Consider the following 18,106-nt stretch of genomic DNA (forward strand, 5'->3'; position numbering starts at 1 on the left):
CCTGGATGCTTCTGAATTCTCTCAATTAAAGTAATTATATCTGGTACTGCAACCGTCAAAGGGGGTGTATGTTTATTCAATTCACGGTAATCAACAGTCATGCGCCAAGAATTATCACTCTTGCGCACGGGCCAAACTGGAATATTCCAAGCAGAAGTAACCGGAGTTATAACTCCTGCATCCACGAAATCTTGAATTGTAGCACTAATTTCTTCCTGGCCACCTGGGATAGGATATTGCTTTTGGGAAACAACTTGTGTAGCCTGGGGAATTTTTATAGGGGGCATTCTTAAGCGACCAACTCGTACAGGTCTGGATGATATATAACTTTTACTTCCAAATTGATAACAGCCGTCATCTAAATGCAATGTCATTCCTTTCAAAATGTCAATTCCAATTATATATTCCAAAAGTGGCACAACTAAAACAGAATATTCTTTTCGGGGAATTCTACCTATTCTCATTTCAAGTGTAGTTTGCACTGCGGGGGTTTCCTTTCCACCGAAACCAGTAATTGTGAAAAATTGGCCTTTAAATTTCTTTGATTTTCCATGAATAAGAGTGGCCTCCGCTCCTGTATCTACCAATGCTCGGGCCCTTTGGATATTACGATGTTTCCAAAAAATTTCAATATCTACATAGGGTCTATTATCTTTGTGAGCCCACCTGCGTACTGGAGCTTGACCTATTTCCTAGTCATTTTTACTGCGTTCTGATAACTAGGACAAATCAGGGTAAATGCTCTCATATTTCTTGGATCATAAAATGTCATGTTCATATCCATCTCCATTACGAAATGGATTCCTGTCATCTGCATGGTACTGTGAATTTCGATCGGAAAATCTGTGTCGATCCTCTCTTCTCCTCATCTCAGGGGACTGATCCCTTTCATCCCTATATCTGCTGTTAACACGCTCATCTCTCCCCCTTTCTCTATCCCCCTCTCGCCCTCTCTTTTTCACGCCGAGGGGACTCATCACGTTCATACCGTCGTTCATCACGACGATCAGAATCATCACGACGTCTATCGTCTCCACTGTCATCAGAATATTCGCGATCACAATCATTCTTTCGCACACGTCGGGTACCCTCCTTTCGATCCAAACCACGCTTGCGAAACATGACCCACAAGCGGTTATTAGGTTCACCATCAATGTCCTCCTTTTTCACACCATCAGCCAACAGTGCAAGAAACATATCACGTCTAGAGAACTTATAATCTCCAGCAGTACGACCCTCAGGTCTGGACTGCCTTTCAGGTTTAAACCAGTCACCCAACTCACCAAGCTGACGGACAGATTCAAGCACCATAGACAAAGCATTGCCAGTTTGATTGATCAACAAAGTCATCATAACCTGCTTATAAGCAACAGGGGAAGAACGGATAATGCGATTACACCCAGAAGATGTTAACAAACCGTCCAACAATCTGTCAGCTGTACTCAGAAAAATTGCAGTTTTCATCACCTCCTCTTTCAGCCGTTGCGCCGCATCGCGCAAAGTGTACCACGGCTTGTCATTCACAGGCCAATCAGATTCAGTAGGGTATTTATGATTACAGCCATCAGTCGCTAACTGGAGCAGACTAATTTGACCGACACCATTATAATTCCGGAAATGATCTTGTACAGTAGAATCGGAACTCAAAGAGCAAAATTTTAAGGCATCTCCTGCATCTAACATGATACCCGCAGCGCCTAACTCATAAAGGCGCACCATCCACGTAAGCAAGGCCTCACCAGGCCGTTGTCGAAATCGTTGCAAAATGTCACTAACTTCCTGTTGTGTAAAATCTTCCAAACTATCCAAAGGAATACCATTTGGATTACCAGGAGCTTGTTGTAATTTTTGTCGAAAAACCGGATGCGCAGAAACCTCCGGACGAGCATCAGAAGAAGCCCGATCCATAGGTTTAGAGGAACAATCAGAATGAGAAACGTCATTAGAATGGGAAGAGCGACCACGGTCGCCGGAATCATCACGTTTGTCACAAGAAGTAGATTTCCAGTCACGTCCGGAGCGAGAAAACTCGCGTCTGTCAGACTCCTCAGCCGAGGAGCCAGAATCATTCGAGTTCCAGATATTACCGTCCCATTCATCGGGGTTCCAGTCCAGTCTGGCTTTCGCCACGACCAGACGCACCTTCCGTTTACAAACTCGACCACGACGATTCTTATATTTGTATTTCGCAATTCGAACTGCAGCCCTTTCGGCTATTGTCTGATAAGTTTCAAGTTTGTCGGCAAGCAATTTATTTTGACATCGCAAAAGAGTATGAGCATTTTGCACTTCAACAAACTTCTCTTCCATATCCACATATTGTTTCTGCAATTTTAAAAATTTCTCATGTACAATCCTGTACGCAGTTAAAACAATCCAACCTCTGCGTTCTAAAATAGGAAGCTCCTCACCCTTCACTACCGGCGCTTTCTGCAAACAAGCAATCACATTAGCCGGCTCCGCCAGCTCCAAACAAGAACTCCAATTTTCACTCAAACCAGTAGAATCGGCCCACTCACGGGCCAAAGCCTCGTAAGGCGTTGATTCCCAGCCGGGAATTTCAATAGGCAACTTAAAAGTAGATTTCGACCTCCGCAAAAATGTTTTGACAAACCAAAAAGATATATACAACTATAAACAAATAATATACAAAATAAACTTCGTACGAGCCTAGTGCAAACCAACAAGATAGAAACAATACAGCGCACACAGGCTTCGTAAACAGTTCGTGACGCCAGATGTAACAACCGGATTTTCGGACCAGATAGAATCAGCTCACCAAAACACCACTAACCCAGCAGAAAAGTAACCACCTCCCTCCTTAGGACCTATTTACAACAGGTATCTATGTTTCCTACCCAAGGATGGGGAATTAGCAATATACATGCTTAGATCTTCTACAATACCACACTCATACAATGTAGTCTCGCGGCCACACGGGCCCAGACCAATCTACCCTAGAGCAGTTCTGATTACTTACCAATACACACTGGCTGCAACCAGTGCTCTCGCAAGCCACAATCCTGTGGGTATACACACCAGTATCCCCCCTGGTGCTCTCATTAATGCTCAAGCCACACTCCTGTGGGTATACACACCAGTTTCCCCCCTGGTGCTCTCATTAACGCCGTCTTACAAACTGACGATCACTTTCCTATGAATACCGTTAGCTCTTCATGTTGGGGAATCTCTCACTATCCACTAGAGGTACAATACTACAATATTATGGATCACACAAGAATGGCCGAATTACACGGTGTGCAACTTATTCTCTATTTCAAGGGCTCCTCTCTCCCTCATTATTCAGTTACCATTTACCTGATCGGGGGTAGCATCCGTTCATACAACAGCACCTGACTAGAAGAAAGGCTAACTTTACTGTATAAGAATAAAATATATACACACTGGTTCACTAGGAACTGGGGTATCTTTATTATAACAATATCAATAATAACAATATAATACTATACTATAACATATAGCCTGAAAAGAAAAATGAAAGGTTAGAATGTGTGCACGCTAATAAGAAAGGGTCGACGTCACCTTATTAATATGAATTCTGGACTCAGCAGTCATCTGGGTTCCCTTCTCGTCTGTGCCTTGGCTCGTCTTAGGGTCACACCTCTGCAGTCACGGATACACGCCTGCACCGCTATGCTCTGTCTCCTCCGCTTCCCTCCAAGTCACTGGAACCTTCCTCTTATCAGCTGCTTTCTCTCTGGCTGTTCTGCACTACTCCTCTCTCCTCTCAATCACGGACTGTCTTCACTTCTCAGCTTCGATCTTATAACTCAGTTTCTACCATTCTGGTATTCGTTCCCTCAACTTAACTGCTTCACTCTGTATGCTCTGATCTTAATGTCAAAGCTCGCCAGCTGCTCCAACTAAATAACTTCAATCTTTCTAAGAGAGTATCAGCTTCTCGGTCTTTCTCGGACTTCAAAATGGCGACTGTCTGCCTTGAAAGAATTAATTACATTGATGCTAACGACTAGCTGCCGCCTACAGACTGACTGACTCGCTGCCTCATGGAAGCTTGTCCCTTCATGGAAAGTTACGGCCAGTAACCTGCCGCCCAACAAATTCTTGTACCTCCCCATACCAAGGACACGTTCTCAGTCGGCCGATCTGATGTTATGTCTTCGACACGGAGAAAAATACAGTCTTTCAATAAGGGCCAGCCTGAGCCGGTTCTCTCCAAGCGAACAACACCTCGTAACTAAAACATTACATTTGACCTAGAAGCATCTCAATGTGCCGAGGCAGAAAGAAAGATGGAGTCTCTCCCGTTTGAGGCCTACAAGGCCCGAAATAAGCATAACTCCACGGAAAGTATACTAGCAATCTTATAAAAGGACGGATTATCACTAATACTAATGAATCTATCCCTTAACATAGATTTATAAGCCCTGATCTAAGAAAAAGGGTACAGGATCGTGTCAAACGCCTTGTGAATAGGCTCTATTTACGGTTCTAATCCTTCTATTAGAATGATAGCAGACTAAAGTCACCTCCAATCACCTTCCCTCAAGAAAGGGCCGAAGAAGTCGGTCAGAACAGGGGACAGCACAGCAATTGCACATTGCTTTGGATGACAGAGGTTTTTTGGTGGATGCAGGTGAGGTGGCTTTGCCCCAGTGCCTCAAATCAGAAGTTCTGTTACTGGGTTGTGTTGATCATAGGTTCCTTCCTTCACCTGGCCTGAGCGGCTTACCGTATCCCGTATCCCGGTGGGAAGGTGAGGAATCTGGGAATTGTTGACGGTTCACTAACCTTCGAACCCCGGGTCAATGCCTTTGTAGAGCCTTCCTCTGCTAAAGATGGAATGCACCGGCATAGACATAAAGGGAAGATACTTTATTTAAAAACTGCTGAATATCTGACCAGAAGACAGCCAAAGCAACAAGACAAAAGACTGTGCTTCCTCAACAGAGATTCTTCATTATACAACTTGTTTGCTCTTCATTAGATGTTGATCACTGGTTTTGTGTATAGACCGCATTTCTGCGACTTGGACAGTGGTCAGGTAAAGACGCGTGTTACCTTTGCCCCTAGTGGCCACGACCTCTGTGTGTCAGTCTGTTTTGTTAAATTTATAGTAGTTGCTATATGTTGGTTTCGAGCTGTTGAGCACAATGTGTGTAGAAAGTGTAGTTTGTACACATACGTGCATTAGGAAGGTTATTATTATAGGTGGCTGTATCTGTTAAGAGTATTTTAATTTGAGTGTCCACTTGTTGATAACGTTGACAGTAGCAGAATAACAAGATTTTACCTTCTGTATTTGTAGGGCCTAGCTGACATCAAATGAATCATTTCTAATGTGTAATAACATTGCGTAAATTTATATAATGTTTGATATTTGGAAGTTCATGAATTGCTTTTAATTGTTATGACTATTATTAATCAGTACATTCGACTTGATTGCTCACTGCTTTTGGTGAAGGATCAGCTTGTACTTTGACCCTCCTTAATCTCTCAGCGTTGCTCTATACCGGCAAACAAAGTATGTGGTCTTGAATCAATTATTAACCAACTGGGTAACATCCTTCAAATGATTTGCTCATGTCTAGCCAACAGGTTTCACCTGGTAAAACTGGCCTCTTCTCTACTTGGCCCAGTCAGTATCATCTACAGAGGTCCAGCAGGGATCAGCTGTATCTCACACCATTACTAAATGATACTGACAGCACCCAAATGTATGTCTCCACGGATGCTCACAATCGTCTAAAAGTAGCGGACCATCTTGATCACCCAAAAATAGAGATGGCAGATCTGGCCTTGTCTCAACTCTTCTAACATCCAGAACTACTTTTTGGTTGAGGTCATCCACTGTTTCCCATTTGTCTGTCCACCTTCTATGGGTCGTCCAACAAATATATCGAAATGACTGCAATCTGGGTGACTTATCAATGATTCCTTAAGTGAAAAAAGTCACTAAAAAGGCATTCTACAAACCAGGTGTCCAATAACCAGTCCTGCCTCTACTACATATGCCTCAAAGGACTGCTCTTGCCCTTGCAGTGTTTCTTATACTACTACTTTACTCTTTATATTGCAAGACCATCACAGACCCTTCAAAGTGTCTTGAACCATGACTCTCACCTTGTAACTGGACCGAAGAGCACTGCCCACATCTCCTCCCCTATGATGAAACTGCATTGATTTCCTTTGAAACTAAGGATCGCGTGACGACATTCAGCTTTGTTCATGAGGGCCTTTATAGACCAGCTTCTTCCTACCCTACCAGACTGCTGCTACCTTACAACCTGACAGCTAAGCACAAGCATACAAGCCCACCCCACTGTGCACCTGTACAAATGCTCATGTCATTCTTGACTTCGCCTTTCACAGCTCGTTTTCCTCACCCTCTCTATTGGGATGATCAAGTCCTCAAGTTCTGGAAATCACTGAAGACTCCACCCTTGAGACAGGGCTTTGGGCTGCTCCTCTACTGATAGTGAGACTTTCTGTGTCTTACATTATTTTACTTTTATCTCAGTAGATTACTTACTACCCGCGTTTTGTAAAAACATCCTTTGCCATGCTGTTAAATGGCCTGTGGTCTTCACAGTGCTTACTAAAACGATCAATTAAAAAATTAAATATTTTAAACAAACGTGTGACTTTGTAAAAAGGTACAGTTCATAAAGTTTATATTCTTCGAAGTCTTTCTAAACTATGTCCGATCGTGCAGCGCAGCGACTCCGAATTCATTCAAGTAATATTGCTATTTTGTCCATGCTTGTGCATTAATCTTTACAGGACTGAGGGTTTGGCTGTTATTTTCCGCAGTCCTGATGTTCATGCATAGGCACCATTTTAATGAGAATAGGCAATGATTGCAGTTAATTTTTTGGCGCTCAGGTGCCATCTTTTTGCGGGTGAGCGTCTATCGTATTACCAGAGGCTTTTGGCAAAGAGGGATTTTGGCACTTGGTACTCTACTCACAGATAACCAAATCAAGATTCATCACTATGCCGATGTTCCACAAATCTACTTGAACGCCTCCTCTACTTGAGACATCCAATGCATTCAAACAATCCCTGCACATCATCCAGGCCTGGTTGTTGAGTGCAACCCACCAGTACAGCATTCCTGTTCTTTGCCAAGAAGTAAAAGTCAGAACCAGTACAACCCTGGCTCAGTTACATGAACCTTGACCGCATCGAATCTCACGTTTCACTTAAAACTAAGTCACTTGGATTCACGCTGGACACCAACCTCACCCTGCAGGAACACAATGAAAAGGAAACGGGTTCTTTCAGAACTGCTGTTCAATCCCTGGTCCTTTCACATCTAGATGGTGGTAACGCCGTGCTCGTTGGCTTCCGAGACTCCGGACTGGTATCCACTTGGCACATCCAACATGCAGCTGCACCTCTCAGCTTGAGGAAATATGATCACATCACACCAATCCTGCTGTAATTCAGGTGACTTCCCTTGCTGGCCGCACCATCTTCAAAGCCAGCTGCTTTATTTACAAAGTCATAACGACCAACACTCCCGCTTAACTTGCAAGCAAGCTCACAATCTCTGGAGGGTCTCGGCACATCCACAGCCAGGAAACCATCAGACTGCAGACTCAGGAGTGTAAACAGGTCAAATAAGGCAGCAAGCATTTTCCATCGATTCACCTAAGATTTGGAACAAAATGCCCACATCCATCAGATCTGCCCCAACTCTGCTCCAATTTAGGGAAGAGTTGAAGACTCGCCTCTTTGAAGAACACACCGTTGCAATGCAATAACTATCCACAACCCAACTATCACTCTTATCACTTGTTGACTATATGATTGTCTTTGAGCCTGCACAGAGCTCTGCTGCCTTTAGGTTTTTGTGATAGAAATACCATATACCTACACACACTGATTTATGGATGGGGATTACAACTGTCGTACCCCCTGAACTGCAGATTTATTTGGAATAAATTCATGGTTTTGGAAAAGTCTTTGCAACGTTTGCATTATGACTTTTTCCTGTAAAAATATTGTAATGGTATTTTTTTCAGTGACTTCACTTGTGAAGGACAGGGTTGACTGTAAATGATGCAGGATGATTTGTGTTGAGAGCTTTTGATGGTGATGGATTGCTGAGAGTACTGAAGAATGATGGTTTTTTCTGGGTGCTAAAAATGGGTGAGCTTAACATTTGAGGAAAAGTACTCTAATATTTGTCATGATGATTCTATTTTCTGTTTTTGTTGTTTCCTAGACCGAGAAGCCAATGTCTGCTATCAGGAGTTCGATGTACCCGAAGCTTTTCCTATTGAATTAAGACAATATATTCCAAATATAAAGTACAGTCATGACGATGCAGGGTTTGTTTATTTACTCTCTTCAGCACTGTTTGCTTCCAGTTCAATGCTTCATAAACTGTATTTTGGGGGGTGTCATGTTATTTAGTTTAAATTACCAGTTCTAGTTAGCGGGTTTTTGTCTGTCATGTGCTAGATGAACCAATCAAACAGAAAATGTGGAAAGTCAGGACAAGTTAATGCCCTGCTGTTCTGCAACAGGTGATGGACGTAATGCTGAATGATTCAAATATTCTCCCCTGTCAAGAGATCTGGGTGAAAATCCATCGTTCTTTTGCACACTACACCACCCTAGTTTGGACCCAGCCATATGCAAATCAGTCTTGACCCTGTGCCTCATGGGAACAGTCCAGACCGAACTGCCAAGCCAGGTCCTCCCTGGACCGGAAACAAGCATTCGGGACCGGTTTCGGGGTATGTCACCCTTCATCAGCCAGGCATGGGGATGCATTCCGGGGGGCTCAACATGTGCCCCCTGTCTGCTTGCATGTGCCCTCGCCCTCCTGCCTGCTTGCACTCCCAGTTCCAGCACGGCATGGAAGTCACCGTCCATGCCGTGCTGGAACATTTTTGACGTTCCCATTGCGGTGCCTGTTTATCTGGCACAGCCATGGAAAAGGCAAAAGGACCCTCTGTCTGTACAAGTTGAACTCGTAATCAGGTTGGCAGTCGTTGCGCTGCTTTGGTGCAGACGTGCCGGCAGAGAGTCTGCTCAACTGCACCAAAGTCGTAATCAGCCCCTTAGTCATTATTCCTTAGTAGGGACTGGGTGTTGACGTCTCTAAAATTGTGCCAATGGGATATGGTGTTGATTCACCAGCGCGAAAATGGATGTGCTGTGTTTAGCTGCAGATTATCTACAAAGTGGCAGCTATTGGATAGAGGGCAGTCTTCACAAAATGATGAGCACTGATAGTGGTGAAGACTCCTCAAAGTGCAGGGTCCTTTGGGAAGCGACATCTGATGGAAGAAGTGGGGAGTTAGGAAGGGGGTTAGCAGTCTGATTTCCTATTATGTAAACTATGAGATTTCCCTACTCATATCTTAGAGACGGGCCCTAGCTAAATTGGTTCTCTGTGGAGTGCTCTGTTGCTTACTAGAAAGGCAGCACTAGTCTCCTTGCCATCTCAGTCTTCTCAGTAATCTACTGCTTAATTTCCATCCTTCAGCCAAGATAAGATTTGCTGTAAAGGTTAATAAAATAGGATAGAACAAGAGCATTAATACAAGCTCTCTCTGGTGTGGCAGAAAGAATCTTAGCAGTAGTGTTAAGTAGGAGTCTACGCTACGTGCAGAGGGATCAACGTGAGTAGGGACCCTCTTTGCCAATATTATTCAACATCTTTCTTGAACCTTTTGCCTAAACACTCCCTGCCATTTGTCTTTTCTCTTACAAGGATTGGTTGAACCATTATAGCTCATGTGTGAATAATCTCATAATCTGTATTATTAAAAAAGTAGTAGATGAAAAAAAAAAGCTAGTTATCAGATCATGAATTAAACTTAAACCGAAATAGTTTCTGTAACCCTATATCACAGTGTTAATTAGGACAAAGAAATCAGTTACCTTGGAGAACAGTGAAAGGCATCCTCGACAATATGCAAGTTAAACTTACTGAGAATGTTTTGTTTAACAAACAAGTTGTTGAGAAACTTGAATTGCAGGCCATTTTCTATTATCTGATAAGTAAACATGATATAAATGCTAATTATCCACTGAAATGGGAACATCCCTATGTTCTTATATAGGCACTAAAATGGAAGTGGAAACACTTCATGATGCCTTCTCCTCCAGTTAACACATATCCATCCCTGCCAAATGTCTTGAGTGAATGAGCGATTTCCCCCTCTACAGTTAAATGCCAGAATGTCTTGGCACTGTCAAATTGTAATGAGGGTTACCATAAGTAAGAGCCCAGGAGTGTTATATCTTCCTTATGCTCAAACCGGGGTCTGACCGTTTGGTTCCCTTTTTCTATACACCTTTGACCATTATTAATACAGACAGCAAACTTCTTGGTAAAGCCTATGCTCTCTGGTTGTTTCTCATCATTCCACAACTGGTCCACGTGGATCAATGTGGCTTCTTTCCCAGTCGTAATACCACCATGAATCTTAGGCAGCATGCGGTCCAGCTGCTATATATGCAACCATCTGTCAGAGTCCGGACCGGCCAACTAATATCCGAAAGTATCCAGATACAGAGGCACAAGGCAGGGTTGCCCTCTATCGCCACTTCTTTTCGCACTTGCTATGGAACCGCTGGCGGCATGCCTGCGCAAGGAGGGTGCAGACTGGGGCATTTGGCTAGGGGATAACTTACATGCGGTTTCTCTATATGCCGATGATTTGCTATTATATTTAAGGGACTTGCATGACATCCCGCTACTATCGCAGTCCCTCTCCAACACTTTGCAGAGGTCCCTGGTCTCCGAGTGAATTGGACAAAGTTGTGACTGTACCCCTTTCGAGACGGAATCCCTGATCCTAATACCTGTATGAATGATTCCCCTCTCCGTTGGCACCCATCTTCATTTCACTATCTTGGCGTTTTTATTTACAGAGACCCCAATGACATTCTGGAGGGGAATCTGATCAGAGCAATATCTGCCATTAGGGCACAGATTAAGTTTTGGAAGACACTTCAATTGAACGTGATGGGCAGAGTACCCCTATCAAAGATGGTGGTGTTACCGAAACTATTATTCTACTTTACCAACCATCCCGTTTATGTCCCGACAACGATCTTTCGCAATTTAGAGCATCTGATCTGTGATCTCATTTCAAACATGAGTCAGCCCCGGATGGCACTCTGAAAGCTTCACGCTCCTATCAGCAGAGGTGGCTTGGCGGTCCCCAACCTGGAGCTGTATTACCTGGCAGCACAATTACAGTGGGTAACGAAATTGCTGGTGGGTCTTGGCATGGAGGATACGGCCACCACAGCCACCGTGGACCAAATCCCAGATATACCAATTATTCCACCCCATCTCTTGGCCCCTACGCTCCTCGCAGACCTACCTTGCCTTGGCACATCGTTATTACAGGAGGAGCCTCTACCTCACCAGGGGCACGATCCGTTATGCCCCGTCGTTGCCGCTTCTGGGAACGCCTGGTGGCAGGGCAAGCATTACCAATGGGGCGCGGGTGTGCTGGCATGCAGCGGACCTACATAGGCTGGGCGATCTTTACACAGAGGGAGCCCTGACACCTTTTGAAGGATTAGCAGAGGAATGTCATTTACCAACAGGCCAATACTTACTATATAATTCCATCTTGCGGTCACTCACTGCAGCATGGGGCGACATTAGCACCAAACCAGAGTCACACCTCCTATCGCAATATCTCCATGTTATGGGTAATGGGTCCCACATTGTCCACTGGCTGGCGGAGGCACCACTTACTCACACCACACAACCTGTGACGTCCCTCTGTTCTAAATGGTGAAGCAGACAGAGGTAACCCATGGACAGACCGCGACTGGGCCATGATATTAGTCACCCCCAGGCACATACCACGAAACTCCAGATTCAGGCTTATACAGACATATATTGTCCATAGAACATATCTTTCTCCAGATAAAATAAATACATACTTTCATATAACTACATCAGCTTGTCCCTGCTGTCTACAGGTAAATGCAGACTTTCTTCACATGTTGTGGACCTGCACCTCCTTGCAAACGTATTGGTAGGAGGTTACTGTGGAGCTTGCAGTATGCACTGAAAGAACATTGCCACAAACATGGGAGGTGTGTGTGTTGGGTTCTTACCCTAGACCAAAGAAGCATAGGGTTACGTCTAGGTTCATTGACCTGGGCTTCATTGTAGCTAAAAGACTCCTCACTCAAAGATGGAAACATACCGGCCCTCCCGTGATAGCCAGCTGGAGAAATTCACTTCTAGCCTAGCACGCGCTGGCACATCATTACATAGGGAGGAAATAGCAGGGCTGCGTAAATACCCTATCGTCCAGTTATGGAACGCTATAGTTGTAGACCTGACACGTACAGATGAAGAAGAAGGACACAGTCCTTCGCAAGAAGTTGAAGGGCGAGACACAGTTGATGGTTCCCGGACGCCTGGCTCTTCGGAATTGAATGGAACCGAGGTCTGATATGGCGGGGCGGATATATCTGGGACATACACGAGTTAGGGAGAAGAAGACACAATCTCTAATTTCTTCAATCATCAGGAGGGCAGGATGACACCTTTAATATAGGCCGACTGTAATGGTGACACATTTCCCCTACATATTCAGACCAGGGCGTGCTGATATGATGATAGTTTCTTTGTATGTTCTTATGTTTGATTACAGAATTATAACTTATATCTGATTTTGCCTCAGTTTGATGTAGAACTGGGTAACCAGGTACAGTCATTGATGTGTGCAGCTGTGAACGAATGACTATTCTTATTTCTATCTGGACATTAAAGGGTGGTCCTTGTGACAGTTGATACAGATGTAACATGGTGGCCTGGATTTGGCGGGAGATGGTGCCTTGAGGAATTACGGTGGAGGACACTACCCACCTTCTGTCCCTATAAGCGGGCAACACTTTTTTATTTGTCCACGCTGAGAAACTCGCTTCCCTGGTTGCTGGACCTCTTAAACATGTTTGGAAGGGTCTCAGGCCTTCGGCTCTATTATCGAAAGTCCTTGCTCTTCCCATTGCAACATTGCTGCCCCCCCTTTGCTTGGATACCAACAGGTTTCGCTACTTGGCAGTCATGGTGGCGCACACCCTTCAGAAATGCTTGCAACACAACATTGTTAGAATCATGGAAGCATTCGCTCATCCATACTCTTTTGAAACACACTTCCACTCTTACCTTGTGGGACTTTTAGCCATTTTCAAAATGGTCCTCCTGCTGCGCTGCCTTTACTGCATCCAAAATTCCTTCGACTATATCTCCTCGGCCAAATTTTGGCAACTGGTGCCGCTCCCGTGTTGTCGGAGACATACTGTTTTGCCCCCTGATGGAAGGGGGTTTGGTGGTCCCTAATTTGGAACAATATTACCTGGCCTCACAAATACAACATGAAGTACACTGTCTTGCAGAGGGTGAAAAGTAGGAGAAGAAATTGCTGTGGGACAACTTCAGTGCTATCTGTAGGGGTGTAGGTGGGAGGGTTCGGTGCCATATCTGGTGAGGCACACCGCGCAGCTATGGATACGCACAGTTAGATTGGTTCTGAGAAGGGCCCCCTTTGCCAGGGAATTTACTTTCTGGCATCTACCAGTGTTTTGGTCACTCACAAGCTCGGTCGACATGACCCAGTGGCGGGATGGGGGCTGAAAACCCTTAGGGGATCTCTTCCCTAATGAAAAATGTATAACATTTGAGGCAGCTCAAGAAGCTCTTACTCTGTACCTGGGATGTTTCCTTCAATATGTTATGCTCTTTACTATTACCAGGGACATCTGGACCTCCTTTCCGCTGTCCCCTCCCACTTCTCATGCCTTCCGGGCCATGCAAGAGGTGGGCGACACCTGGTCAGGCATTTCTACAATGCTATGCTAGCAGATAGAGGGCAGGTCCCGCCCCACCCACAGCCCCACTAGGGCGGCCTGGAGTGCAGAATTGGGGCTAGAGCTTGACAACTTGTTGTGGGTCCGCATGTGTGTTCTGGTACAATCCATTTCTGGCAACTTCAGATTTAAACTCAAACATTTTCTGCATTTACATCGAACATATGTGACACCATACATGCTGCACAAGATAGACCCTTCCAGGTACCGCTAATGCCCCATTGTGCCCACCACACAGTATCCTTCTTGCATCCCGCATGGCACTGCCCCTTAGTGCTTGTCCTTTGGGAACGAGTGGTGGCAAGAGTAGCGGCAGTAGTCCTGATCCCCTGCCTGGCAGACACAAAACATGTTGCTTTGGGAACAATTGCCGCAAAAAGTGACGGAAAATTGCTTTTAAGTTCCTACATTTACTTCTCGTCCTTGCCAAGGGCTGCGTTGCAATCACTTGGATGGGCATGTGGGGCCCAGACCTGCAGATCTGTTGGGAAGAGGAGATGAGGAGCTAGACCAGGGTAGGCAGCCTGCAAACAAGGGTAGACAGCCTACAGGTCAGGATAGGCTGCAGGTCAGGGTAGGCTGCCTGCGGGTCTACAAGTGGTGAGGGCAGTCTCCTTGTAAGAGTCTGAAATATCCCAGGTCAGGGATGCCGCTGCCCCCAGGCTGAGGCAGAGAAAGCACCGGAGAGGGAACGGGAGGGCACAGATGCTCATAAACACTGAGCGGCGGAATTACCAGCGGGACTAACACTGCGCGTATTGATCTAACCATTACGAGTACCCGACGGCCACCATTTCCCAGCAGCACGGCGAATAGCGCAGAGACGGGCGGTTTCCATGAAAGAGAACTAAGGCACCCGCCGAGTGCAGCCGGTTGGTGCTACCTTGTGTGCGGCCATCTGGAGAGGCTTTTCTCCTTTTCTGAGCAGCAAATACGTCATTAACCCCTGAGGCGAAATGTGAACTGGCGGTGCCTGACCCCGAAATGGCGCCAGCGGGGGACGACATGCCGCGGGCTGAATTTGGGATCTTGTGCCAGGGAACTCCTCCACACTAGCAGCGGGGCACATCCTACCAGCTTGAGTGGGCAATTAATGGGAGCACTCAGTAACTCACAACCCTAGCAAGTTTGAAGGCATTCCAGACAGCAATCCCCGTATCTGCCCACATTGACCACATCGCGGGTGAGCCCGTCTGCCTCCTGCCGCACGCTGCCCAGCTCGTTGGCGATGTCTTTAAAGCGCTGCTGGGCGCGTGCCCGCAGTTACCTGGGGAAAAGGAGAGGCACAACCCCGGGTTCTGAGAGTGGACGTGTGCAGAGGGCAAAGTCCCGGACCTGCAGGATCACCATGCAGCCCACGCCGAGAAAGGTGAACCCTGGCCGCGCTCCCCAGCAGCCCCACGTCTGCAGCAGCCCCCGCAATTCTGGGCCAGCAGAGAGGGCCCGTGCGGAGCGGCCCTCGGGGCACACACACCCCTCCCCAAAACAAAGCAGCGGGCCGTGAAAACACCAGATGCAGGCAGCAGCCCTGCATCCACATTCGAATGAAAGAAACTACTCCACGGACTCTCCTGGACTTTATTACTTTTTCTTTTCTCCTGGCTGCCATTTTGCTGCTGCTCTCGGCCACTTTTCTCTGGACCCTGACCAACCATCTTGTCCATTCCCTCGTCCTTTAACCCTTTCCCCTCGTTTCCCCCTTGACGATCCTCAAATGTTTTTTCTCTTTTCTGATTTGCCTTTTCTCCATACCCTTGTATCCCTCCCACCCTCCCTTGGTGCTGTGACGGCATCCCCCCTCCGACCCCACTTAATGGAACTCTGCTTTTCTGGGTTTTTTTTGGGTCTTGACCTGGAAAAATCTACTATGTGTTTATATGTATATAGAGAGAACTCTAATCACTACTATATGCAGTAGACCTTTGTACTCTACCATTTCTATGTGACTCTTAGAGTATATCCATTTGTATCTCTTCCTTGAGTGACTTTACTATTTGTACATTTGCAATTTTTCTTTCTGTTCGTATCTCTTCCTTGTGTGACTTTACATCTTGTACATTTGCAATTTTTTCTGTTTGTATTTGTATTGTTTATGTAACACATGTAATTCTAAGTCCTTATGTTTTGCAACTGGTTCTTATGTAAAGTGCTCTGACACCTTCGGGTAAAGTTTGCGCTATATAAAATCGCATAAAATGAATAAAAATAAACACACGATGCGGCTGAATGGGTGGTGGCATAGGAAGTGGGACTAAAAAAATGTAAAACGGACAACAAACTTGGAGAGGATCTTGATATTTGGGGCAAGCTGCTTCCTGCCATGCTGGACCATACGAGCCTAAACTGGATCTCAGGTGATGAGACTGGTAACTCCTCCAGGTCTACCTCTGATTGATCCCAACACTCTCACATGCCTGTTGGCTCATGGGGCTGGCTAGTACATACTCTGATTTGTATATTTTCACATTGTATTGTGGATTTGCATCTGTAGCTCACGGTTAATCGTTCTCATTTGGAATATGCTTATGACTGACTTCTTTTGACTGATTTTCTTGCTGATGTTATCAGAAATCAATAAAGAATGTTTAAAAAACAAACAAGCATAAGTAAGAGCCGAACCTCGACAGGATCTGAAAAGCAATGTTTTAAGTGTGCTACGAAACTTTAAACGGATGTCCAAAAGGCACAAGTTAATTGGCAGCATGTGCTTGGGTTCAGCTGATAATTATGAGAAAGCACGCCCTCCCATTTGGGCTTTTTGCATTTGAGGGTCCTGCAGAAGTCGCACGTAAGTGGATATATACGTGTATGATTGGTTACATAGGAAATCAATGTCGATTTCCGGCAGTGAGCCCCCATAGAATGACCCCATCTCCTTATCTTCGAGACACATATGCATTATGGGGCAGATTTATGTTGGACTTGCGCCACGTTTGCGTCACGCAACGGCGGCGTAAACGTGGCATCCCTGCGACCCATTTACAACGTGACGCATCTAGGCAGATGTGTCACATTGAAAAGCCCTGCGCCACATGTGGGCGTTCCGGCGCAGGGTGGGCGTTCCGGGGCAGGTGCGCCTCGCAAAAGTGGCTGAGTGAAATCTACAAGATTTCCCTCAATCACTTTTAGACCAATGCTGCGTCAAAACCCTGCGCCTGCTTGAAGCAGGCGTAAGGCTTGATGCAGCATTGGACAGATAGGGCACCCCCGAGCCTTGCTGGAGCTGCGTCGCGCTTGCGACGCAACTCCAGCAATGCGCCACCTTTACGGCACAGATGCGTCACGCATCTGTGCCGTTTTTGCCCCATGGTGTGCAGCATTGTAAATGCGGCGCACCATGGGTGGCGGAGCTGCGACGCACAATAACTGGCGCATCCCCAGACTGGCGCATCCCTGGGGATGCGCCAGTTATTGTAAATCTGCCCCTATGTGTTTTAGGATAAGCTCATTGTAGACGGATACATAAGTTTGCTTCGTCTAACACATTTCTTTTAGTTTCTGATGTACACGCGTGGGCGAATTGTTGAAACTGAAAGCTGGGAAAAGGCTTCAAACGAAATGGCACTATATGAAGTTCTGGTCTCAAGTGAATTAATTAACACTGCCACCCTTGGTTTTGCGTGGTATCTTTTAAAGTTCCTAATAAACATATTCACTGCATGCTCGGTAGTCAGTTTGGTAGAAAGATTGTACCTGACACAGAAGAAAACCAACTCGGAAATCGTTGTTTTGCTTTCAGAATTTACAATGCTATATTTGAATTTTTGTTTTGCAGGCCCTTGAGATGTGTGGTCCTCATCGCTCTGAGAGACATCGAAGAAGAAGAAGAACTATTTTCCAATTATTACACAATTGTTCACTAGAAGGAACTCCAAGGTTGAAGAGGAACTGTTAATCGGAGTCTCTAGTATAATTTCAATTAATAGCTGCAGAATTAATCCATACTACGAGGAATGAACTGCAGCTTTATGGAATAAAGAGATTTTATTTGTACATTACTATGGATTGTACAGACTGTCATCATTCCAGAGGTCCTCTACTTATCTTTTTATTCGCATATATAATTGTTCTGGGTTTGTATAAATGTGCTCATTGTAAATGTGCTAACTTGGAGCACATAGCAAAGTTTGCATATTACAGCCTGTGGCTTTTTAAGTCTTCTGTTGAAGATGTATTTCCGTCGACTGGTATTTGTTTGCTTGGTGAATCTCCCAGAATGCCCCTTCAAGGTGACTGTGTTTGGGATACTGAGGCT

General features: G+C 45.4%; 1 protein-coding gene across 1 annotated transcript in view; it reads left to right on the top strand.

Moving 5' to 3' along the window:
* Nucleotides 1-17,849, top strand: part of SETD9 (SET domain containing 9) — a 109,308-nt gene extending 91,459 nt beyond the window's left edge. Inside the window, exons 5-6 of the mRNA XM_086960651.1 lie at nt 8,216-8,321; nt 17,627-17,849. Coding sequence (XP_086816777.1) covers nt 8,216-8,321; nt 17,627-17,714 — 194 coding nt within the window. The 3' untranslated portion in view covers nt 17,715-17,849. The remainder of the gene's footprint in view (nt 1-8,215; nt 8,322-17,626) is intronic.
* Nucleotides 17,850-18,106: the final 257 nt, after the last annotated feature.

This window comes from Lissotriton vulgaris, chromosome 3_1 (assembly GCF_964263255.1).
Source record: "Lissotriton vulgaris chromosome 3_1, aLisVul1.2, whole genome shotgun sequence".
In the NCBI taxonomy this organism is placed as follows: Eukaryota; Metazoa; Chordata; class Amphibia; order Caudata; family Salamandridae; genus Lissotriton; species Lissotriton vulgaris.